The sequence below is a fragment of the Aspergillus ochraceoroseus genome (genome assembly GCF_002846915.1).
Source record: "Aspergillus ochraceoroseus IBT 24754 chromosome Unknown P175scaffold_2, whole genome shotgun sequence".
Lineage (NCBI taxonomy): Eukaryota > Fungi > Ascomycota > Eurotiomycetes > Eurotiales > Aspergillaceae > Aspergillus > Aspergillus ochraceoroseus.
Window position 1 is genome coordinate 3,833,791 of NW_024468477.1, and position 23,627 is coordinate 3,857,417.

The 23,627-nt window shown below is 49.2% G+C and overlaps 12 protein-coding genes and 2 non-coding genes across 14 annotated transcripts; 8 read left to right on the forward strand and 6 right to left on the reverse strand.

Annotated features, from left to right (window-relative positions):
- Positions 1-90: 90 nt before the first annotated feature.
- On the forward strand, positions 91-1,125 carry P175DRAFT_0530583 (uncharacterized protein; the record flags this gene model as incomplete). The annotated part of the gene is made up of 2 exons (XM_040899796.1): positions 91-157; positions 296-1,125. 2 exons carry the CDS (start codon positions 91-93, stop codon positions 1,123-1,125), a joined length of 897 nt encoding a protein of 298 aa, XP_040754858.1.
- Positions 1,126-1,426: 301 nt separating this feature from the next.
- On the forward strand, positions 1,427-1,582 carry P175DRAFT_0t32. Its single transcript has one exon. It is a non-coding gene; the product is annotated as a tRNA-Phe (tRNA).
- Positions 1,583-2,314: 732 nt separating this feature from the next.
- On the forward strand, positions 2,315-3,059 carry P175DRAFT_0491819 (uncharacterized protein; the record flags this gene model as incomplete). The annotated part of the gene is made up of 2 exons (XM_040895854.1): positions 2,315-2,360; positions 2,455-3,059. 2 exons carry the CDS (start codon positions 2,315-2,317, stop codon positions 3,057-3,059), a joined length of 651 nt encoding a protein of 216 aa, XP_040754859.1.
- A 762-nt stretch (positions 3,060-3,821) lies between these two features.
- P175DRAFT_0173688 (putative alpha/beta hydrolase) lies at positions 3,822-5,831 on the forward strand. The gene is made up of 7 exons (XM_040892508.1): positions 3,822-4,278; positions 4,355-4,394; positions 4,471-4,595; positions 4,661-4,856; positions 5,002-5,305; positions 5,395-5,467; positions 5,574-5,831. The coding sequence occupies exons 1-6, from the start codon at positions 4,088-4,090 to the stop codon at positions 5,424-5,426; spliced, it is 888 nt and encodes a 295-aa protein (XP_040754860.1). The 5' UTR covers positions 3,822-4,087; the 3' UTR covers positions 5,427-5,467; positions 5,574-5,831.
- Positions 5,563-8,093, reverse strand: P175DRAFT_0173597 (uncharacterized protein). The gene has a single exon (XM_040892507.1). It carries the CDS (start codon positions 7,780-7,782, stop codon positions 5,749-5,751), a length of 2,034 nt encoding a protein of 677 aa, XP_040754861.1. The 5' UTR covers positions 7,783-8,093; the 3' UTR covers positions 5,563-5,748.
- Positions 8,094-8,210: 117 nt separating this feature from the next.
- Positions 8,211-10,095, forward strand: rvb2 (RuvB family ATP-dependent DNA helicase reptin). Its single transcript, XM_040896864.1, has 3 exons — positions 8,211-8,282; positions 8,340-8,786; positions 8,849-10,095. Exons 1-3 carry the CDS (start codon positions 8,274-8,276, stop codon positions 9,797-9,799), a joined length of 1,407 nt encoding a protein of 468 aa, XP_040754862.1. The 5' UTR covers positions 8,211-8,273; the 3' UTR covers positions 9,800-10,095.
- On the reverse strand, positions 10,006-11,604 carry P175DRAFT_0500027 (GYF domain-containing protein). Its single transcript, XM_040896865.1, has one exon. It carries the CDS (start codon positions 11,509-11,511, stop codon positions 10,147-10,149), a length of 1,365 nt encoding a protein of 454 aa, XP_040754863.1. The 5' UTR covers positions 11,512-11,604; the 3' UTR covers positions 10,006-10,146.
- An 88-nt stretch (positions 11,605-11,692) lies between these two features.
- On the forward strand, positions 11,693-13,091 carry P175DRAFT_0530590 (polyubiquitin-binding protein UFD1; the record flags this gene model as incomplete). Its single annotated transcript, XM_040899798.1, has 4 exons — positions 11,693-11,749; positions 11,826-11,852; positions 11,912-12,229; positions 12,306-13,091. 4 exons carry the CDS (start codon positions 11,693-11,695, stop codon positions 13,089-13,091), a joined length of 1,188 nt encoding a protein of 395 aa, XP_040754864.1.
- Positions 13,092-13,251: 160 nt separating this feature from the next.
- P175DRAFT_0508151 (NADH:flavin oxidoreductase/NADH oxidase) lies at positions 13,252-14,598 on the reverse strand (the record flags this gene model as incomplete). Its single annotated transcript, XM_040898320.1, has 1 exon — positions 13,252-14,598. The coding sequence occupies one exon, from the start codon at positions 14,596-14,598 to the stop codon at positions 13,252-13,254; it is 1,347 nt and encodes a 448-aa protein (XP_040754865.1).
- A 993-nt stretch (positions 14,599-15,591) lies between these two features.
- Positions 15,592-15,665, reverse strand: P175DRAFT_0t33. The gene has a single exon. It is a non-coding gene; the product is annotated as a tRNA-Ile (tRNA).
- A 221-nt stretch (positions 15,666-15,886) lies between these two features.
- P175DRAFT_0515347 (uncharacterized protein) lies at positions 15,887-16,758 on the reverse strand (the record flags this gene model as incomplete). The annotated part of the gene is made up of 3 exons (XM_040898854.1): positions 16,296-16,758; positions 16,163-16,212; positions 15,887-16,066 (listed from the first exon to the last, which is right to left on the reverse strand). Exons 1-3 carry the CDS (start codon positions 16,438-16,440, stop codon positions 15,887-15,889), a joined length of 375 nt encoding a protein of 124 aa, XP_040754866.1. The 5' UTR covers positions 16,441-16,758.
- A 486-nt stretch (positions 16,759-17,244) lies between these two features.
- P175DRAFT_0530593 (putative MFS transporter) lies at positions 17,245-19,125 on the reverse strand (the record flags this gene model as incomplete). Its single annotated transcript, XM_040899799.1, has 6 exons — positions 17,245-17,380; positions 17,443-18,119; positions 18,187-18,353; positions 18,417-18,661; positions 18,720-18,802; positions 18,865-19,125. The coding sequence occupies 6 exons, from the start codon at positions 19,123-19,125 to the stop codon at positions 17,245-17,247; spliced, it is 1,569 nt and encodes a 522-aa protein (XP_040754867.1).
- Positions 19,126-19,839: 714 nt separating this feature from the next.
- Positions 19,840-20,561, forward strand: P175DRAFT_0500031 (uncharacterized protein). Its single transcript, XM_040896866.1, has 2 exons — positions 19,840-19,961; positions 20,022-20,561. Exons 1-2 carry the CDS (start codon positions 19,948-19,950, stop codon positions 20,263-20,265), a joined length of 258 nt encoding a protein of 85 aa, XP_040754868.1. The 5' UTR covers positions 19,840-19,947; the 3' UTR covers positions 20,266-20,561.
- A 270-nt stretch (positions 20,562-20,831) lies between these two features.
- P175DRAFT_0508154 (C2H2 type zinc finger domain protein) lies at positions 20,832-23,425 on the forward strand (the record flags this gene model as incomplete). The annotated part of the gene is made up of 5 exons (XM_040898321.1): positions 20,832-20,883; positions 21,114-21,640; positions 21,713-21,922; positions 22,075-22,176; positions 22,241-23,425. The coding sequence occupies 5 exons, from the start codon at positions 20,832-20,834 to the stop codon at positions 23,423-23,425; spliced, it is 2,076 nt and encodes a 691-aa protein (XP_040754869.1).
- Between the last annotated feature and the right edge of the window lie 202 nt (positions 23,426-23,627).

Genomic DNA, 23,627 nt, shown 5'->3' on the forward strand with positions numbered 1-23,627 from the left:
ATATACCTAACCAAAATAGCAAAATAAGAAACTCCAGCCGTATCCTCCCTAGACAAGAAGCCTGCAAGAAGTGAGGGAACAGAAAAGAACATGACTGACATCCAAATCTCCCCCGAAATGCTCGCTCCTCTCAGGGATAAAGTAGTCCTCATAACCGGTATGTAACTGTATATTATCCATGATGATATCCCCCCCCCCCCCGCAGCACAGTTTATTCATATTATGAGCTGCTATCTATCTATCTATTTATTTTATTTTATTTTTCAACTGGAAACTCACCCAACCCAACCTCAAGGAAGCAGCTCCGGAATCGGTAAAGCAACCGTGCAACTCTGTCTGCAGCTCGGCGCAAAGGTAATAGCCGGGGACCTGAATCCCATCCCCGAGGAGATCACCGCCCAGCAACAAGACCAAGACCAAGACCGCCGCTCGGTGTTCTTCTTCGTGAAAACAGACGTCACCGACTGGCCTAGTATCCGGAATCTCTTCGTCGCGGGCAACGCCCATTTCGGACGGATCGACCACGTCTTCGCGAATGCGGGCATAGGTCCACGCAACACTCTCCTCGAGGAGACCTTTGACGACGATGCCCGGGAGCTGCTCTCGGAGCCGGATCTGGCCGTCGTGAAGGTGAACCTGGTGGGGATGATCAATACGGTGCGGCTGGCCTGGTATTATCTTCGCCGGGGACGCGGGAGTCTCGTGCTCGCGGCCTCTGCGTCATCGGTTCAGAACTTCGGGGCGGGCGATTACACGATTGCGAAACATGGCGCGCTGGGTGTGATTCGTGGGGTTGGGAGTGATTTCGCCGCTGGGGGGGTGAGGTTAAACGGGGTTGCGCCTTCGTGGACGGCCTCGGGGATTGTTCCGCGTGAGGCGCTGACGGCCTTGGGTGCGACGGTTCAGGACCCTGAGGTTGTGGCGAAGAGTGTGGTTATGCTGTTCAACGATGAGAGGAGACATGGCGAGTTGATCTATAGTTGGGAAGGCAAATATCGTGAGATCAATAAGGCGGAACGAGGCCTGCTGGATTCAGCCGCTAGGATTCTGCCTACCATAGAGCCTAGTGAAGAGGTGATGATGGAGAGAATGAAGAGGTGGATGGCCGTGAGTCGGACTGATTGACGGTTGATCCTTTTTCTTTCTTTTTGTTGTTGTTGTTTTTGGTTTGAACTGGTGGTGGGAGTGGATTAGGAGGCTGGTGGATAGAGTCAAGTGCAACACATTCATTCCGTTGGGCAAAGAGTTGATCGGTTACGTTCTTCGTGTCTGATACCATTAAAGGAAAATTGCTTGCTGTCTTCCTGCTCACAACTGAGTTTGTTCAGGGACATTATATTGTTGATACCTGCTGGATTGCATCGCAGTAGAGTCACTAACGGATCAGTTTTAGATAAGCAAATTGGGGACGATATTAGTTAATGTAGGCAAGGTGGCCGAGTGGTCTAAGGCGTAAGTAGTTCCACCAAAACTTTCCTGAGAGCCTTGTCTAAACCAATCAATAGGATGGATTTAAGTGGATAAATTCGCTATAAATTCCCCATTATCGAGAGATGCACGGGTTCGAATCCCGTCCTTGTCATCCTTTTTTTCTTTTTTATTTGCCCACCCATCAGAATAGTTAATTAACTATATATATATAGTTACTATCCACCCTTGCTGCATCCGTAATAGAGTGAGTGAGTGATATGATCCCTTCCTACAGGTATAAACGCTCTTTGAGGCTACCATCCATTCGTAGCCTATTCAGTATATTGTACTCACTAGCATTTGTAGAGCTTCAAGATAAATATCTACCCATGCAAGCAGCCACTGCCAAAGAGGTACGTACGTACGTACGTACGGCCCGGATGGCGGCCAGTCGTAGTACCTGATTGGGCACGTAACCTTTAAGAAGCATTGCTTTGCGGAACCTTTTTCTTGGGTTGAACCTTGGTTAAACAGCATCTATACAGGCTGCAAGTCGTCGAATAGATATTCTTTTCCCGAAATTTGCGGTAGTTGTCAGGCAGTGGAAGCAGAATGATGCTATCAAGACAACGAGTCGGACTGTTTTTGGTGGGGCATTGGGAGAAAATCTCCAGCCAAGCGTGAAATGCGGGGTACGTACACAAACAGCCAAACCGTCTTTGGTGTTTGAAGTGTGCTTTGTACCTTTGTCCATATACCGTGGGTGCTTAGCAGAACCAAGGTTCCCTCCTCGTCTGGCTATTAGAACGCCCCATATAGAAGCCTTCCTTTTTACCCGATTTGACACTACATTGATTGATGCTTGGATTGCCGAGGACCGGGTGGAAACTTGGTGGGCGCTGCAATGGCCGGGCTCGAGCAAACGTTGGATGCGAACGGCTTCCACAAAGGTAAGTCAATTGGCCTAGTTTTGCTAAGAGGGCCTCCAGTGGTCTCTCTCTCTCTCTCTCTCTCTCTCTCTCTCTCTCATCTAACACGGGATAGCTCTCCAGGCTCTGGATGAGGAATTAGGGAAATTTGACTTTATCGTCGCCTTTGCTCCTATCAAGCTGATCACCGTGGGTGGGTTCCTGGCGGTCAACTACCTGAAGAACAGAGAATCCACAAAGGATATGAACTACCTCCTGGATCCGGAGTGGGCGAATGATGATGACATTAAAAAGCCCCTGGAGCAAGCCATATTTCGGGTATCCAAAAGGCTCCAGTGCAGTGAAAATTGGGCGAACGAGGACGTGGCATTTTACGTCACCAAGGAGACAAGGATGCACCTATTCAAAAAGGCCCAGAAGCAGAACATCATTCTCTTCCGCGGGGACCACCTAATCATCCTTGCCGCTCCAATCAAATGGGCCCTGAAGCGCAAGATCCGCTGGATGTTTGCGGCCAATCGCGATAAAAAAGCCGATTTGGACATGAGTGATATCCTTGCGATGCTGAAGTGTATCCGGGACCGAAAAGGCCGTCCACTTAATCGAGAGCATCTTCGTACCCAGAATGCCAACCCTTTCGACATCGTGCCAGACGCATCGAGTATGGAACACATTGCGGGAGCATACCGGGAGAAATATAAGGAAGAAATATTTGTTTGATTTTGAGTACGTCTTGTTGGGGAAGGACCTCCCGACCTCTGCTCATACCGGGCATGATCCTATGAGCTAAGCCAGATACTCCCCATGCCCAGCTGCCTGCATATCTATCTGCCTTGTGGTTTACCCACCATCATCCACTCGTCATATGAACCTTTGCCAAATAAACACCCGTGAGGCTAACGAGCAGAGAGCGCAAGTGAGAGGGTTACGACTGGATCAGGATGGGTTCTGGAAAGGCAGCCTGCTGTCGAAACCAGCCTTCACACTGACTCCCTGGAAACCGCAACTGGAAAAAAAAAAAAAAAGCGATATCCCCGTCATGGAACATTTCAGATATGCTTTGTCGTTAAAATATAATTTACGATGACCGTGCTGCTTCAGTGATTGGGATGCTTTTGTTGTTGCTGGAGTTAACTTCATGACCATTCTAGATTGTGAATAGAGATGCCGCTCCCCAACATTGTCAGCGCTGTGGCTAGAAGCTATCGATTGCATTCAGGAATCAGTTGAGTCGAGCATCAATGATTTTGCCGCGGGGTTTCTTCTGGCAGGAGAGGCCTATTTGAGTTTGTCCATCCAGAATCGCGTGGAAATGACTAATTTGCCAGGGTGCCTGTTGCACCTTGATATGTTCAGAATATATGACTTTTGATATGGTCCACGAGATGCAGAAAGGAAAGGAAAGCTTGTGACCGAAAAAGAATGCCGCTTTTTACCCCTAATATCATTGTTGAGCCCTCAGTGCCTGTCTAAGGATCCTAGGAGCGAAATGCTTCAGCTTCCGGCCACAAACCTTTCCGAAACTATTGAATGCCATGCATGATTGATCCTCCTCGTAGTCTCCGGCTCGATGCCGAACGCCTCTTAGACAAGATGCCGGCAGATACCCGGGAAATGCCCGCGCCCGGCACGTGACCGCCTTACTTGGCGAGGTTTCCCGGACGGCGTCGATGAGCACTTCGATTCCCCATAGATAACTATAGATTGGGTTGAGACGACAGATTGAAGCCTGGTATAATCCCTGCAGCATGTTGTATTCGCCAAGGATAGCCCTAAGGGGTGTCTCACCCATCCGGACCTTCTCAACATCCCAAAGACTCTTCCGCCCCGATCTTTCGTTTCAAGTGTTCGGTCCGGAAAGAGAGGAACCCGCCCGCAATCCCATTATCTTCCTGCACGGCTTCTTTGGCTCGAAACAGAACAACAGAACTATTAGTCGGTATGTGTGTGGGCTTACCCATGGACTCTCCACGAGTCTTCATTCCAGGTCGTGCAAAAGGGCTAACGAATCACAGCGTTCTGGCACGTGACCTGAAGCGCCAGGTCTTTATAGTGGTTTGTCTCGATCATGGCCAAGTGTGCTGTGATGATGCTTTTTCGCTCTCAATAGTAACAGAGTTATTTGTTTCAGGATCTCCGAAACCATGGCCACTCCTTCCATGACCCGAAACATAACTATTCCATCATGGCGGATGATGTGGTTGACTTTATCCACCAGCACAACATAAACCAATGCGTCCTAATAGGACACTCCATGTATGTGTCTTCCTTGCATGGAAGCGTCCGTGAAGAAAACACCCTGACTAAACCGTCGGCTAAAGGGGCGCCAAAACAGCCATGACGGTTGCTCTCAATTCCCCTGATCTGGTCTCAGCGCTTATCCCCGTCGACAATGCCCCCGTGAACGCGCCCCTGCGGACCGATTTCGGGAAATACATTCGGGGCATGGAGCGCGTCGAAGCCGAGAAGGTGACCAAGCACTCGGATGCCGATAAAATCCTTCAAGAATACGAACATGTACGTGTGTGTGTGTGTGTGTGTTTACTCCTGCGCTCAATTACCCCATATAACCCGAGCAGCCGTTGTTGATATCCAGTGAATGGAAAAGCATAATAAGTCACACTCCTTCTAACCATCATCCCACCCTTCTCCGCGGGTATAGTCACTCCCGATCCGCCAATTCCTCTTAACAAACCTTCTCCGAGCCCCCGGAGATCATGCGATGAAATTCCGTGTCCCGCTTTCCATCCTGGGCGATGCTATCAAGGAGATGGCGGATTTTCCCTTCTCGGAGCCCGGCGCGGTCCGGTATGATGGGCCAACGCTTTTTGTTCGCGGGACGAAGAGTTCCTACGTGCCCGATGAGACTATCCCGGTGATTAAGAAGTTCTTCCCGAATTCACAGATCGCCGATGTAGAGGCTGGGCATTGGCTGATCTCGGAAAGCCCGGAATCTTTTAGACAAGGTATGTTATCTGCCCGGTATCCTGTACCTGCTCTGCTGCTTTTTTGCGTCCCCGGAGGTAAAATCGGCTAACGGAGATTGCGGTTATAGCTGTGGTTAAATTTTTGCAGGAGACCCCATAGAATCATGATTACTATTATAGACTTGTTTGATTGACATTATAGTATGTACCTTTATTTGACAAGTTATCTTGCTGGAATGCCGGATGGAATTCCATCGTCCACTGTGAATAGAGACAATTGAATACTGATGGAGAGTTTAAATACAAGAGTGTGTGCACCGTAATGCAATCTCCAATAGAAAAGAATAAATGACAGCCTCGTGGCATTCGTTACCAGACAGAGCCAACGTTCAATATTAAAAATAAAACAATGAACTTTTGAAGAGGGCCCATCCCAGAAAGACGGAGAGAAGTTTGGAGTACTTTCAACCCCCCTTCTCTAGTCAGTTTATATCGGCGTCTCCGCTTGTAATTCTTATCCGCTTGTTATTTTGGTTCCTGATCGCGCATGGGACCACAATTTCTGGGACGGCGAGAGAAGGAGCGGAGTCCACGAATAATGATTTCTCATCATCAGACAAGGTGGATGCATGGGGTCGCTTGACCCTTCCTCCCTGTGAAGGGATTGGATTATCCGTATTGCATTCTTGCACGGTATCAGATGTTTCCAGCGCAGACGTCACCCCTCTCTCATTAGCAAGAGGTTCCGTCGGCTCCCCGGTTTCTGTGAATTCTTGAATCTGCTCGCGCAATTGCTGATGATGGTCCTTAATCGATGTCTCAAGATTCTCGATGGGCAGCGCTGGGGACTGGATGGCCTTATCGTTACCCAAGGGTTTTTGAGTGAGTTGCGTATCTAGCCGCGCGATAGTATCCCTCAGCATGCTGAGCTGCCCTTGGAAGGAGTTGCGCTCGATTGCAAGCTCCTGCAGAAACTTTTCATCCGCAGCCTTTTTAGACTTGAGTTCATCCACCACAGTATTAGATATGCCTGCGAGTTGACCAAGGTTGGATTTTATTGTGTTGAATTCTTCCTGATTAAGCCACTGAGCTTGGGTATTTAATCTTTCCCAAAGAGACCCTACTGATTGGGAAAGATCATTCCGTTCACTCTGGAGTTGCGTTAATTCGTTGTGGGTTATTATAGAGCCTTGGACCTGGGCCTCAAGTTGTTGGACTTTATGTTGGAGAGGTGGTAGTTGCTGGTTAACGCGCCGTGTCTGCATTTCTAGACCCGCAGATAGATAATCAACAGAAGGGTACATTTCTTGCATTGCTGCAACCATTTGCTTCACAATAGGCTCAGTTGATAGGCTGTTATACCTTGATTCTAAAGAGCGTAACCCAGTGTTAACACTGTGGATATTTTGGCGCATATGCTGCATGTGAAGATGCATCGTGTTGACCTTTCCCTCGATGGATGATTTGGAAATTTGCTCATTACTGGTTTTGAATTCTTCCAGTGATTTTTTGATATCTTCCATCTCTGCAAACTGCAAATCATCCTTTATACTCAGAACTTTCTCTAGCTCACCCAGGCGATCGCTCAGGGCCTGAATACTCGACGCCAGCTTTGGGTTTGGGTCTGCAGTTTGTGGCTTAGAGAGATCCTCCAATTTCTGTTGATAGGCCTCCATATTTCCGTGGATTTTATCAGAGAAGGTCGAATAAGCATGTCGAGCTTGCCATAACAACTCGATTTTCTCCCCCCATGCGGCTATGTTCTGTTTTGACTCATCCGCCATGCTTTTGCACTCAGATGATAGCGTCTCGAGAGTGTCAAAAGCATTGTTCTTGATGTCTCTTTCCAGTTGCTCAATCTTATTGCTATTATCCTTTAAAACTCGATCTTGGACGCCAAGGGAGTTCGTATAGCTTGCGAAACTCTTCTGATGAGCGCTGATAGTGCCATGAAGGATATCGACCTCCTTCTCCAAAGACTGAAGCTTGGCCACATCGGACTGTAAAGAAGAGATCCTGGTGTTTGCTAGATGGACGTCCTGCTGCAGTTGAGGGATCTTTTCCTTGACTTTCGAGGGCTGTGATGCTGAGGCGAGCCATCTGGCTCTGAGCTCGCTCTCAAGGCGCTGGTAATTTGACTCGTATTCCTTTATCTTCTTTTCTATCCGTACTAGATCTACATCCTCGTCATGCTTGGCTTTTTGGAAAAATTCAACAGTGGATGGAAACCCAGAGTGGCCTCTAGCTTTACTAAGAAGCTCGTCTGTAGTACCGCGTTTCTTGTGGAGTCTTTCTCGCTCTGACCTGCTAGTTGCAGCAAAGACCGCTGTTTGAACAAGATCAGAGATGCCGCGAATGAAATGATCACTTGTTGTCTCTTGGCTGCCCGTGCTTGGGTGTGGAGAAGGGACGGAGCACGATCGTAGTTGCTCTTGGGAATTTGATCGAACAGACAGCGAGTTTTGTAAGCGACTGGAGACGCGGGGATCTCGTGAAACTGAGGGTTCTGCATCCATCTCAGTACTCAGGAGGGGAAACCATCAGGTCTAACCAAAAGAGCAATGTTATGCAAAAGGAACGCGAACGCGGGCCAACGCGCGCCTAACCTTTGCTCACCCATGAAGCAATTATAAACCTTGACATGTTCCGGCGCGGATTAACTATAATTCTTAGGTCACGTGGCATGTGATAGGGGCTGACGAATAGGAGTAGATTAATCAATGGATGCCTCAATAGCTTGAAAGATAGGGGATCGCAGAGATTAGGGGATTTGAAGTATGAGAGGCTTGTAAAACAGAGCTAGTGAAGCCAGTAAATAAGAGTGAAGGGCTGTAGTACTCCGTACTCCGTACTCTGGTTCTGTCCGACAGCCGCATAATTCTGCCGGGCGGTGATAACAAGAGCTTCTGCCGCTTCCTCTCCAACGCGGAATCAAGGCTTGCGACCAGATCCAGATTTCCTGACAAAACGATCTTGAGAGCAGCCTTCCCCATACTCACTTTTTACGATGGCTGCGGTAAGACCAAGCAACTGAATTCTGAATTCCTTGTTTAGTGGCTAATTTTTGAGGCAGCCAATTACCACCGTTGCGGAGACCAAGGAGCTCCGGGGCCTGAACCTCATCGCTGCGCATTCCCACATTAGAGGACTTGGAGTTGATGGCGACTCTCTGCAGCCCCGGCCGTCCTCACAAGGACTTGTTGGTCAGGAGAAGGCCCGAAAGGCTGCCGCGGTGATTCTACAGATGGTCAAGGAAGGGAAGATTGCTGGACGCGCTGTCTTGATTGCAGGTCCACCGAGCACAGGTAAAACCGCCATTGCTATGGGTATGGCGCAGTCTCTCGGGCCCGATGTTCCTTTCACAATGCTAGCATCTTCGGAGATTTTTTCAATGGAGATGTCAAAAACAGAGGCACTCACACAGGCTTTCCGCAAATCTATTGGTGTGCGGATCAAAGAGGAAAGTGAGATCATTGAGGGCGAAGTAGTGGAAATTCAGATCGATAGAAGTGTCACTGGAGTGAGTGATTATCTGGTGCTGAGATAGACTTTTTAGTTTCTGGACGATGCTGACCCCTTCAGGGCAACAAACAAGGAAAGCTCACAATTAAAACCACTGACATGGAGACGATCTACGACATGGGTACAAAGATGATTGACTCAATGACAAAAGAAAGGGTTATGGCCGGAGATATCATTTCTATCGACAAGTCATCAGGCAAGATCACCAAGCTTGGTCGCTCCTACGCAAGGTCCCGTGATTACGATGCAATGGGTGCAGATGTCAAATTTGTGCAATGTCCTGAGGGCGAGCTTCAGGTCCGTAAGGAAATCGTCCACACCGTAAGCCTTCACGAAATTGATGTCATCAACTCCCGTTCACAAGGCTTTTTGGCACTCTTTTCTGGAGACACTGGTGAGATCAGGAGCGAGGTTAGGGACCAGATTAACACTAAAATTGCTGAGTGGAAGGAGGAGGGCAAGGCAGAGATCATTCCTGGTGTGCTTTTTATCGATGAAGTGCACATGCTCGACATTGAATGCTTTTCATATATCAACAGAGCTTTGGAAGCGGAGCTTGCCCCCATTGTGATCATGGCTAGTAATCGCGGTCACGCCCGAATTCGGGGCACAACGTACAATTCCCCTCACGGGTTGCCTCTTGATTTCCTCGATCGTGTGGTCATCGTGAGCACACAGCCATACTCTGCCGATGAAATAAGACAAATTCTCGCAATCCGTGCGCAGGAGGAGGAAATTGATCTTTCCCCCGATGCTCTAGCGCTTCTGACCAAGATTGGTGAGGAGTCAAACCTTAGATACGCTAGCAACATTATCACAACATCGCATCTCCTCAGTCAAAAACGCAGGGCTAAGGAAGTCAGCGTCGACGATGTTCAGCGCAGCTACCGGTTATTCTACGACCCTGCGAGAAGCGTTAAGTTTGTTAATGCGTACGAACAGCGCTTTATCGGTGACCAAGGGAACGTGAGCTTCTCTGCTACCAACGGAGATGCTATGGAGATTTCATAGACGCTATCTGCAATGCAGTTCTAGATATTTCGGTGTTGGACGGACGGAGTATTTCAAAAGCCACTTAGGTACATTCCCATATTAGGGTAGGAAGCCGGTGGCCACTTGGGAAAATATACCTTCCTACTATTGTTGTGATGCTTTTTGTTGTCCACATCAAGTAATTGATGTATGATAATCCTGGCGCTTGTTTATGGCTTAGCTGTATATGGTATTTTGATATTTGGGTTTTAAGTTGAATTCTACCAAAAGAAATGCTAGCTCTGAATGATAATGAAGATATTAATACTTCCCACCTTATGGTATCTCAAATTCTATACACGTAAAAGTCCATACTAAAATGATTATTATACAAAAGTGACCTGTGCACTCCATTCACCTGTATCGGAGACTCGTCGAAATTCAACCCCTTCGCCAAAATATCCCGCATTGTTCCAAGATTCCATGGTCAATTTGTCGTAAGGGCCATGCACAGCGCCACCGTCACGGGCATCAGACCAGCGGTATTCCCACATTGTCGGGCCATTGTCCGCAGTAACGGGGTCCGTATGCTGCGGAGGGTCAACCCAGTCTTCACCTGTCTCACGTCGGTATTGTCTGGTAAGAATTTCGCGTTCAGTATCGTAGATTTCTGGCTGTCCTCTTGCCATAAGGATATCAGCAGCCCCCGTAAGAGCGTCGATTGCCTCTTTGCGAGCGGCCTCTTTTGGATCATCTTCTGCCATTTCAGTGTCTTCTGAGTTGCCCTTAGGCCGGTTCTTGTTTCGCTTGGCCTGCCATTTGGGCTTCTTGGAGTCGCCCTTTCCTATCCTCCCAAGCGCATCTAGTGCTGTTTCGCCGCGTTGCAGGTGGGTTATAAGGGTCTTCAAAGCATCTGCTGTCAAAACACTATCATTCAAACGGTCCTGTTCTTTCCTTACAGCCTCCCTCTTGTCAGCCGCTTCCTTTGCCCGGCGAATGTCCTTCTTAGACACCCCTTCAAGCCATGAATCATAGACCGCATCGGGGTCAACTGCTTTCCGTACATAATTTCCTTGATCATCAAACCGACCTTCCTCCTGCTCAGTTCGCATGTTGAACGCATCCAGCAAAGGGGCGTGTTTTTTCTTGGCCCCAGCGCCTAGCTCTTCATCCATGCCTGTCTCAAGCCTGGCACGATCTTCGTCTGCGACATCACTGCCACTGTCTTCCTCGTCTTCCTCGTCTTCCTCGTCAACCTCAACAGCATCGGCGCCTTGGCTTAGATCTGCGCGCAATGTGCGTCCGCTTTTTGACGACGCGACCTGCCCTTCGATTTCATCATCTCTTAGGAATCGCACAGCTTTCTTGTTTTTGTGTATCGCTTCATCGCCATCCACTTCCCCGGCCCCAAAGTCTGCCTCTAGCTCTGCAAACATATCGTCGTCTGCTTCCTGTGTAGCTTGGTTTTGCTTCGCCTTGGCTGAAGCTCGCCCATCAAATCCTTCATTGTCACTGTCCGACTCGTAGCCATCAATATTGACGGCTTTGCGGCGCACTTGTTGCCCTCGCCGCCCGATCTCATCAGCATCTAGGATCGCATCGTCATCGAGCGCATCAGGGGCGAGAGTAGAGGGGTTCCGGATGTCAAATCGAGGCTTCTTGGAGGGGCCGTTCTCATAGTCCTCCTCTGCGTGGTGGGTGCGCGTAAAGTCTTCACCCACCCGTTTAGGGCGCGGAAGAGAGGAAGCCATCTGTAATTGGGATTAGAGGTTGCTTTTTTTTTTTACCTCTTTGAAGAGTGAAAGAATATTGGAGTAGATTTTCTCGGGCTTAGACCAGGACTGTGGACAAATGTTGAACAGAGCTCTACTCTGAGTGTCTGGGGTCGGCTCGGAAAATCATTGTGGAGCATTTGCGTCACCGCGGCGGGCGATGAACGAACGGACTCCGAGCTCTTCAGCAACCAACATCTCCTCTACACCACAAGCTGTCTGGAATCTCGATCACTTTATCTCTCACACGGGATATTGAGTGCTGCATTTATCTCTTTTGCTTCGGTAACCAGGAACCCGTCACATCCAGTCTCATCATGGTACGTGCGGCCTTCCCGCTGTTGTTGTTAACCATAGAATAGTTTCTCACTTCCTACAGTTCCGAGCTGGCTACTGGGAGGACGACCCTATGGATGGGGCCTTGGGTTCTTCTATGTTGCGACATGGAGCTCCTACACGCCGCTTCGATGAGTACTACAGGTGTTATCCCGTCGCTATGATGCCTGGACCCGAGAGAGAGAATGTGAACCACGGCGGCAAAGTCATTATGCCACCTAGTGCTCTGGACAAGCTAACTCGACTACACATCACCTATCCTATGCTTTTCGAGCTTCATAATGGTGCTAAGGGGAAGATGTCACATGCCGGTGTGCTTGAATTTATTGCTGAGGAGGGGAAGATCTACCTACCGTACTGGGTAAGATACTGATTACAACCCTTTTAAATGGAATTTGTCCTCCATTATATAGGCTAACAACTACGCTTTTCCCTAGCTAATGCAAACTCTGCTCCTCGAACCTGGCGATCTCGTGCAAGTCAAATCCACAGACCTTCCTCCCGGTCGATTTATCAAGCTTCAAGCCCAGTCCACCTCGTTTCTGGACATCAGCGATCCCAAGGCGGTTCTGGAAAATGCGTTCCGAAATTTCTCATGTTTGACGAAGGATGATATTTTTACTTTTGCGTATAATGATCAGGTTTACGAGATGGCTGTGTTGGAAACAAAGCCGGTTAATGAGACGAACGCCATTTCCGTTCTCGAGACCGATCTTGAAGTCGACTTCGCGCCACCCATTGGATACGAAGAACCACAACGGCCCAGTGGTACCAGCACACCTGGAAGTGTTATTGGTGGCAAACTCCCCGCTGGGGGGCTTCTGCATACTCATGGCACTATGGCACAAGCGATCAATTATGCAGCTATTGCTCCGGAGGCTACCGACGTTGCGGCTGGTGCAAGAGCCTTGTCATCGAACTTCCTTTCTGGGGGTCACCGTCTGAATGCGAAAAAGGGCAGCAAGACGCCTACCCCAACAGCGTCAACTCCAACCCCGGGGGCTACCAATCCCCAACATCCCCCTCCGGTTAGAAGGACAAATGGACCCCAACCCCTTCGTCTTCCCCCGAATCAACTTTTCTTCGGGTACGCCATCAAGCCTGTCAAGAAACGAGACGAGGAGGACCAGGTGGTGGGAGACGAGAAGCCTCGCTTCCAAGGAACTGGCCAGTCACTAAGAGGAAAAAAGAAGGATCTAGAAGGCTCTGCCACCCCTACTTAAGGCCCAAAACAAATAGAATTAATGAATACCATCATCAATACTTCATGAACTAAGAAACACATTTTACTACCCTTCCCGAGCAAGCTATTAGCAGTACTATTGAGAAAAATCATATCTACATAAATTTATCTATCATGGCTATTCCAGTAACCGGTCTATCTTACATCCATGCCCTTCCAAACTGGTTAGGAGTGGTGACCTTGACGCCCAGTTTCTTTGCTGCATTCATGACCCAATCGGGCTCGCGCAGGAACTGCCTTGCCATCAAGACAGCGTCCGCCTTTGGCTCAGAGCCAGCCAGCATAGATTCCGCAAGATGGGCTTCATCCTGGTCTGCTCCCTGCACGATTTCCGACGCCAACTCTACCTCCCTGATGAGCCCAACGGCACCCACGAGGGTCTTCGCTCCGGCGGCACGAATCTGGGACCGAAGCTGTCCAGCAAGCTTGATCTGGTAGTCCCCGAAGGGATCGAATTTCTGATCCTTGTGGTTGCCTCCAGAGCTCACGTCGACAAAGTCAATTCCGAGTTCCGGGAGCAATTTTACCAGTTCGCTGCTGGAAGCCATATCCCATGATCCTCGCTCAGCCGCGACCGGCAAGTGCTCCAACCACTCCGTTGCACTGATACGCAGGAAGAGCGGCATACCCGCAGGAATCACCTTTCTGGTTTCCTGGGCAATCTCTCGCACAATTCTGACGCGGTTCTCGAAGCTCCCCCCGTATTTGTCGGTGCGGTGGTTGGTGACGGGACTCAAGAACTCGTTGATCAGATATCCATGCGCTCCGTGGAGTTCGATCACATCGACCCCGGCCTGAGCAGCCAATGCAGCGCTTTTGGCGAAGGCCCTCACCAAGTCCTCTACTTCTGCAGTGCTGAGCTCCCTAGGTGGCCAGAATGATACATTCCCAGGCGTCCAAGTATGCTCTTCCCCGCCACTTGGCCCGACAACGTTATCCGGCCACCCGCCAACGCTCGCATCGGCTCTGAGACTCCTCACGCCATTCTTCATCGCCAACCATGGCGCAACGTTGCTGGCTTTCCTCCCGGCGTGCGATAGCTGGATACCGATCTTTGCGCCTTGGCTATGGACGAAGTCCACGACCCTCTTCAGGCCCTTGAATTGCTCCGAATCCGTGCCCTCTTGCCACAGACCGGAGTCATTTGGTGAGATACGCCCGTTTGGTTGGACGGAAGTGGCCTCGACAATCACCAGGCCGACACCCTTTAGGGCTAGATGGCCCAGGTGACTGAGATGAAAGTCGGTCAACGCGCCCACAAAGGGCGAGTTTGGATCGGACGCTGCCGAGTACATGCACATAGGCGAAACAAAGACGCGGTTTTTAAATGTGACATCACGGATCGTGAGAGGGCGAAATATTGTCGGGGTATTCTTATCTGTTGGGTCCAGTGCAGCGCCGGCATTATTTGCTGGGGTGAAGTATGGGATTCCCTGTGCAGGTACGCTGGCTGGCGAGGGTGCAGTCCCCAGATCAATGGAGCCCATGGTTTTTTTTTTTTTTTTTTTTTTTCAGGTGAAGAGGATATTGATTGATAGGCAGGTATAGGTATGGATAGGTAAGAAACGAGACACCCTAATTGAGATTTCTGAAGCTCCTTTTTCTTGATAGATTTCATACTGTTCAAAGGCTTCGACATCATCTCCTTTTAACTAAACCCTTCGTTGGTGCTGACAAATCGATACCTATGGCTTTCATTCGATCTCAATTCGATCTTCTTGTATTGTCGTCACCTTTGGTTCTTTTCCCCCCCTTTCTCTCTTCTTCCCTGATCTGACTCCACCTCCGTACGTCCCATGGCGTAACTCAATCCCTGGCTTGGGAAATGCTCATTTGTCCCGCGAAAGCCACACATAAGCTCATCAATTTGGCAATATTAGACACCCGGTTGGATAATCCCACAGGAGTAGTCAAGGATATATCTTATATTACTAATTCACAGGTAAAAACGCAGTGCCGGATAGCCGACTGTCCCATTCATGTCGATCTTGTGGGCAAATCTGCCGGTTTATCACTGGCGCGCAAATCCACCACCAAAATAACGTTATATAAGCATTAGCCAACTCTTAGCACACCATTAGGTGACCGATTCAGATCGCCAGATGCACCTACCAGAGTACGTTGTCCTGGACCCTTTTACATCCGAGTATATTTCCCGGGTATAGGCTGAGTTGCGAACCAATGAACCTGGAAGCATAATCTGACACTATTGAGTGCCTGTGGGGATCTTTGAAATATCTCAACTGATTGAGCACGAATACGGATAGGTCAGAAAGGCCTTTATTTAGTTACTCTTTGTTCACTTGACTACACAGCTGTCTTTGCACCTCTACAAGAAGTAGGTAAACACGCACACCACATCAAGTTGAATAAGTAGAGAACGTAAGCTTTTTATGGCTGTAGGTAGGTTCTCAAGCATGCATTGCCCACCTAGAGATGAAAAAAAAAAAAAAAAAAAAAAAAAAAAAGACAAAAAGATGTGGTCCCAGAGGGGGTCGAACCCTCGACTTTGGCGTTATTAGCACCACACTCTAACCAACTGAGTTATGGGACCTTGATGAAGACGAGACTGCCAGGTATGGACTTAATAACGCGCGTTGTGATTTCCCACCTGAATTCATTCCAAACCCAAAGAGACAGCGAGATCCGTTCTTTACATACACAATGCAACGTAAATCATCCGCGAAACATCGTCACATTCTATATACATGCATTCCATGCACTAATGCAATATAACATACCCTCGTAAGCATGCATACCTATCTATGTATCTACCTACTGCTCGCCGTCCAACAGCCCCGGCACCTTCTCGCAAAGATACTCCACCACAGCATCCGGACCCCGCTGGACCTGCAAACCCTCGGGAATGGCATGCAACTTGATATCCGGTCGGATTCCTCGCGCAATGGAATGGATCTCCTTTGCCTGCTCGTCTGTCCACATGGACGCGCTGAACTATACCCGAGTCAGTCAGTAACCAGTCATTCATTCTCCAAAATCGGAGTTCTCGTCTCCCGGGGGGGGGGGGGGGGGGAAGGGGGTAGTTAGTACCAGAACATCCGGCATGTGCTCCGTTACTTTTGGGGCAACTTCTTCGATTTCTACTTCCTTGTGAGTAAATTCAATTCCCCGCCATGGGAGATAGAGAGCCCAGAACGAAGGAAGAGAGCAAGGCTATACGCACTCTCGCAGTTGTCCACGTGGATGATGGTGTATCGGTCCTTGAGTGCCTCGACCATGCGGCCGACGAGCCGCTTGGCGCGTTCGGGCGCCGTGTTGACTGTAACCAGGCGGAAGGGTCCTCTGGGCGCGGGGCTGGGAGCAGCCATTGTGTATTTGCTATTTGAGTTTCCAGCGTAGAGAGTAGATGGGATGGTGGAGTGGTTGGAGTTATATTTGAATTTTGAAGTGCTGGTTAGTTAGTTAGTTAGTTAGTTAGTTAGTAAACGTCTTCTCCCACATCTCCCCCACAAATTACTCTCTGTACTCCCCCCACACTTTGTTCTACAATATTGGTGTTTTGGGGGGTGGGGAGGGGGGACCGTTCAACATATCATACACTGCCCTGGCAACGTGATGCTGCATAGCAGTAGCCTACATTTACAATGCTTATGCCTGGAAGAACAGCTGGGGTTGAAGAAAATCCCTGGCCCTGCTCCAGAGTACCGTATAGTTAGATAACTGTTATACTGGTTTTCGAGTTGTGGGGGGTGGGGGTATAACCTTACCCAATCGGAGTAAGTCTTATCCGCGCGCACAAGTACTTTTGGCCCCTTGACTCCCCCCCCCCCTATTTTTTTTTTTTGTCGTACAATGAATGCTTCTACCCTATAACTAGTTATCGAGAAATTATCTTCTTTCTAAACTTATTCGAGGAGTCCAGTCCTTCACGATGAGACACTACACAGAAGAGGTAAAAAATGTCAATGTTAAGAAAACAAGCCCCATCCCTTTTGTTACTGAAATTTCAATTTCATCTTGGGGGATTGCTCTATTTCGGCTATATACAATACTGACCACCACACCATATCTATGTCTACTTTGTCGGTCCACCACTCAAAAATCCTTCAACTTTACTCCAGAGAACAATTGCAAATGGCGTTGAAAGAAAGTACTAATGAGACAAACCACCTCTACTCCTGCAACGGGCGAAATGACCGTCCCTTCCATTGAAGGAAAATAGTCGGGATGACACTGACACCAACCATGAGCGCAACACACACACCAGCACTAGCAGCAATTCCAACGCTTTCAAACATATCCGGGAACCTGAAATTGGATGAGTTATTGATTGCGGAAAAGATGTCTAAAAACCCAGCGGTGCAACTTACCAGAATGGTCCGAGGAAACCCCAGATCTGGCGGACGAACGTGATGCAGACACCCACGCTTGAGGCATCCTCGGGATGGCAGTCCACCGCATACGTGATGAGGACCGTGGTCACAAGTTGGTTACCAGCGGCAGCGATGGCGATGCCAATAATGGGGGCTACGTTCCACTTGCCCTCTGCGGACTGTGCGGTGCACACGAGGAAGACAATGATACCGACAATGGCGCAGGCATAACCTAGGTAACTGAGCCAAAGTCGGTACTCTGGCTCTGGTTTGCGTTGAGATCGCTTTGCGCGGTGGCTCATCCACAAATCTGACGAATGGCCACCTAGCTGCTCACCGATCACAGAACCGATAATGGGACCCAGGAATTGGAGGCCTAGTTGTTCTGCATTCAGGCCAAACCTGGCCTGCAGCAGTTGGGGAACTTCAACAGTGGCCAGGACATTACACAGCAAAAAGATCATTGCGTACGAGGCAGCTGGCACCATAACACAAGGACGCGCACACAATCCCAGAGGCTTAATAAACTCATACCAAGAAAGAGGCGTGGGGTCAATCCGGCGAATTTGGAGATACTCTCTCTTCCAGACAGGTTCCTTGGGATCGTCGTTGGTGCCAATATAACGTGTCTCGGGTCCAAAGAAGAAATACAGGATGAACTGTACTCCGTTGATCTGATTTTACGTTAGCGGAAGGAAAAGCCGACGAAAAAAGGGAGTGCCAAGGACCAAGGGGACGGACAATTGTAAGGATCCAGAAAATCCATCTGTATCCTGCGCGGTAGGTAACAAAACCGAAAATAAAAGGACCACATGGGATCCCCAGAGTCACGAGCAGGGTCCAAACTCCCATGTACCTCGCTCGGTCCTTCTTAAAAAAAGTTTCCATCACAACACCGCTCCCAATAGCTGGAAATTAAGCAGTCAGCACTATGAGACTACACAAAGCCAAATCAAACATGTGGGCCATACCTGAAGCTGGAGAGATGAAGAAAGCCTGTAGGGCTCTGCATGCTGCGGTTGATGCATAATCTGGGGCTTTTGCACAGCCGATGTTGCAAACTAAACTACAGATTAAGGAGAGGAGGAAAATCGGCCGTCGGCCATATCTATTCGAAAGTGGCTTCCAGAACAAGGGAGCGCCACCCAAAACAGCAATTTGAATGGAGGTCAAATAAGTGACTTGGTGGAGGGAAACGTTGAAATCTTGGGCAATGCTGTCATGTCATCAGCAAGCATGAAAAAATCGGGGGGATAGGAATCGCATCCACGTACGTTTCGTAGGCCGGAATGATACCTGCAGCGGCAAATGTTCCCATACACGCATGGAACGCCACTAGAACAAGATTCGTAATTTTCTAATGATTTGAAGAAGACATTAGTGGGGAAAGTCTCGCGGGGAAATGTTTCCAAAACTTACCTTCCACGATGGCCAGTTGTAAGGGTCTGCGGGGTCCATGCTGGGGATGGGATCGAGTTCTAATGTGCCATGATGCTCCAGGAGGAAGTCACGATGCGCTCTCGACAACCGCGAGGCCATGATATCAGCGTTTGTCGAAGGGATGCCAGCCTCTGTACTTTCTACGAGATTAAATCCATTTTTTAGCACTTGCTGAGAAGCCGTCATTTCGGTAGCCTCCTCAACGGCGAGCGTTGGCCGCATCTCCATCGGGGGAGTCATTTTCTTAGGAAACCGGAAGGCAAAAGCACGATATATCAATGCCGGAAGGAATAAACAACATGACAGAGGTGGGATGAATGGAGAGGAAAAGAAGAGAATAATCCTAGGGACGGAGTACGGAGTACGCAATGGTCCACGCGGAGTTGAACAGGAAGAGTGACCGGCCTAACCAAGTTTTCTCCTCGGGGGAATCTCAGATATTGCGAGACAGATGCTGCCCCTGTATTTGGCTTCAACCCCATAACTTGTCACTGTGCTTCTTTGATTGTATAACTTGGATCACTTCCCTGTATGCCCATCGATATTTCCGTGTCTTATTTAGCTCCCCAGCCTGACCGGGGTTACAATCGAAATTCTCCCAAGTTCTCCCCGCCTACGGCAACCACCTCCGTGCCTTTCCGGTTGATTCTGGATTATTTGCTGCGCCCATTTTCCTTCGTACAGGAAGAATATCTCATGAAATTGGGTGATTCTCTTATTTATTTATTAACAGGAGACCCTGTTTCTACCTCTATTAATTGCTCCATTGGCCCAGAAACCCATTCGGGTCAAACTTAAAAGGCAGCCACACAAGCGCCGGTGATATGGATGAAGGACAGTGGACCAGCATATTGCCATATTCTTCTCGGAGCGTTCACCTGAGTGGATCAAGACTGTTCAGGAAAATCAGGGGGAGTTTCGACCTTTCTGTCTTGATAACAAAAAGTGGATATTATGGAAACCAGTGAAGCGGGATCTAACTACACACACTATGTAGTAGCCCGGATCGAAATCAGGTTTTGCAGCTCCTCACCAGATACCATGGAAAATATGTGACCAAATATGTGGCTAAGGTAGTGAGTACTCCGTAATTTGGCCCGCAACTGATTTTTAACTGAGAGCTCATGTCAACTAAGTTCCCTGAGTATACCAACAGTGATGCCGAAGCCCAGCATCCGACGTATCCCCTTCGCATGCCGTACGGTAGAAGACATTAGGGACGAGCTTGATCCATTCCTAAATGAGGCAAGAGCATTCCGTCGTATTGATGAACTTTGTAATAGCTCAGAAAAGATATATTTCCCCCAGTTTCACGGCGTGGGGTACAGAAGGAGTTTGCGGCAAAATCCTGCGAGTTTGTTCACTATTAATGCATTCTAATAGCCCCGGTCATATTGTCAAGCGCAGAGAGTTTGATAATTACACATGACAAATAATAAGCTGGTAAAGTGCATGAGCTACCCTTTACACAACTCTGCATCATGGATTGCATTTTGTTGACCAAGTAACATACTATATCAGGATGAAATTTCCAACAGTAGCTGATCCACAGAGAGTGCTCGTCTTTCGAATCCCAGTGGACATTATGAGGTAACTTCCAGGATCGATCCCGCAAGAACAGGACATAATGAGTCCTAAGGTAGCGAACCGTAAGACTCATCCCGAGTGTTAAAAAGTGATGGAGACGGATCGGAGAGTCGGCAGTTGGCTGTGTAGATTTCCCACCACGTGCCAAGCCATCCCCCCATTATTTTCCCACACACCCACACCCACTTTCAATATCTACAGATCCGACTGTTGCTTAGCACTTCCACCCTCTATCAACCTACACCCCACTCCCTCGTTCATCGTCTGCAGCTTTGTTTGTGATCGTTGGTGGGGAAACCTCCCAAAGTAACTAACCCATTGACATCCAAGTATCTATTTCGTTGTGTCGAGGTTTCTTGATGCCACAGTCGACCTCATCCCCAGGTGGAAAGTCCCTGATTTGTCGCACGTGTGAGAAGGGATTCTCCAAAGCTGAGCACTTAAGGGTTAGTAATGATTTCCTTCTTTTTTTTTTTTTTGCCGCATTTGGTGGAGACCCTAACTGGTATTGACCCCGGCATTTAGAGACATGAACGTTGCCGTAAGGATCCCATTGCCCGGGGGCAGTTGATGGCAATAAATCGCCATAGTCCAATACACCGGGAGTTGATCGAATCGCTAACTCCGATGTGACGTTCCAGATACGGGGTCCAAGCCGTTCATCTGTAAGGAGTGCCGGAGGCCATTTGCTCGCCAAGATGCTCTGACCCGACATGAGAAATTGCACACGCGTGTAGCAGCCACTAAACACGCGCACACTCACCAGTCCGTGCAAGTGCCTCGGGCAATGTCTCAAGAAACCCTCCCTTGTGATAGCCCTAGAGCCCCGGTAGAGGCTGTTATACCACCATCTGCACACAGCCTGGCATGGGAGACACCCGGGGCCCAGCAGGCGCAAGGCTTGCCTTCTGCAGCCCCAGACCTCGATTTTGCCCTGATATGGCCGGACTCAGAGGACTTGTTCCAGAGTATCATGTCCTCAGACACCACGGATCAGTGGCAGATGCCCCTTGGAGCTCTTCCCATTCCTCCTGTGGTGCAGGACTTCGGTGGCATGAACTTTGGTTCCCCAAACTCTTTTGATGATAGAGGCTCGTCCATCGGCACTATTCCTTCTGGCGGAAGCCACCAGGCCGTACGAGATGTCACTGAGATGGTGACGAGCTCGGTAGGTCTATAGACCCTCGATCTTTTTTTTTTTTTTTCTAACAGGACCAGTGGCTTATAATCCTTCCTGCAGTCCTCTAGTGTGACGGCCGCAATTAAAGCAACTTCAATTACGTCGGTATTTTTGGACGAATGTCTGCATATGTTTTTCGTGCGGTTTATCCCTACGTTCCCCATCCTCCATAGGGCCACTTTTGTTTTCCGGGACTGCACGCACCCTCTGCTTCTGAACGCCATGGCACTCGGATCTTTATATCTGGGGCCCAGAGACTCTGTCGCTAAGGTTAATCTTATCTGAGCCTCCAAGCTTATCGTGGCTAATATACCCCCAGGGTGAGGCGTTATGGCGGCTAGCACACACAGCTGTTGCTACCTCGGTGAGTGATACGGGACTCTCTTTGAATCTCCATACTGGACACTGGTTAATGTTTTTAGTGGCAATCGCTGATTACACATCGTGGACCGTACGACGCATGCAAGGGTGTCCAGCTTCTAATCACAGCACTACTGGGGCAAATTTATGGAGCGTTATCCAAGGCAAGCGATATCTTGTATTAGTTTGAGAAGTTGCTTTATCCTAACTCTCATCGTTACTGTATAGAACCGAGCTGTTCGTACCACAAGCCAGGTCTTCCGTCCGCTTGGTTTCGTTTGGGCAAGGCATTGTGGCATGCTAGACAGTGAACCATTCTCAATGGAGGATCTCCCATTCCCCGGCCCAACCAGCGCAGAGAAAGATCATAAATGGCGAACATGGGCTGCGAGGGAGATTCAACAGCGTGCACTGCTAGCATACCATATTGTCGATGGACTGGTTGCACAGATGTCTGGAGATGGGGCTTCCACGCGCCACGTTGCTAACCCACTCACTATTCCTAGCAACGAAGCCGCTTTTGATGCGAACAGCGCCGATGCATGGCTGGCCCATATGCACCCCAAGAAAGCGGACCAGCCATCTTTCCGCCTGATTTTCCGGTCTCTTTTCCCTCCTATCGGCAGTCTCCGAGCACTCGACTACCCCCTGTCAGCCTTTTCCCTTCGTGTGATCCTGGAAGGCCTACAGTCGCTTGTGTCTGACTCGGATGAAAGTGATCTGGCCGCTGTTGGAGCTCCAGATCGCTCCGACGTCCGAAGAGCCCTCGCCCAAGTACATGAGACTATCTCCCTAAGCATTCACCTTTCAGCATCGGAAAGGCTGGAGGTACTTCTCCGCTGGCACACAATTTGTCTAGATACAATGATCAACTCGACCGTGCTTTGCCGCCACGTTTGTTCCCGCTACGGCATTTCCCAACATGTCTCCGGAGGCTCCCGAACACTCCGGACAGGATTCGATATGTTAAAATGGGTCAACACCGAAGATGCTCGGCGTGCCCTACTCCATGCCATTGCTATCCAGGACATTGTTGAGCAGCTTCCCAGAGGCCGTGCACATGTGATCCACATGCCAAGCTCACTCTTCTCCGCGGCTACCGTCTACGTCGTCTTCGCCCTCGCAGGGGTGGCGAATATCCATCTTCCGCGCACGATTGTCTGGCAGGATGCCCTTCTTTCCCACGCAGACTTGAACCTGGGCTGTCAACCGGCGCGACCCTCAACCGGCTCTGAAACCCGTCGCTTCGTGACAGACGGCCGCACGGATTCTCCGCCGGGAGTTGGAGCCGTGAGAAACCTCCTGTACGAAATGAACTCCATGCAGAAACTCTTCCGTTGCCTCATCTCCCAATGGGGCATTGCGCACGATATGGAGGAGACCGTCAACCAGTGGATTACCCTCTGCCACTAGCGACGTAAACGATGCGCCGTTCTTTTGTATTTTCATTGTGGAGTTGAGGAGCTGAGATATTTTCCCCAAGTACAGCCGGCCTGTAACTTGGTGTATGAGTTGATGGCTTTTTAGTTGATTTTGCACATGTATTCATTCAGGTAATGATTCCAAAATAGCTATTTTTGGGGCATATTATGTATATGCAGAATAATCTTTTCGC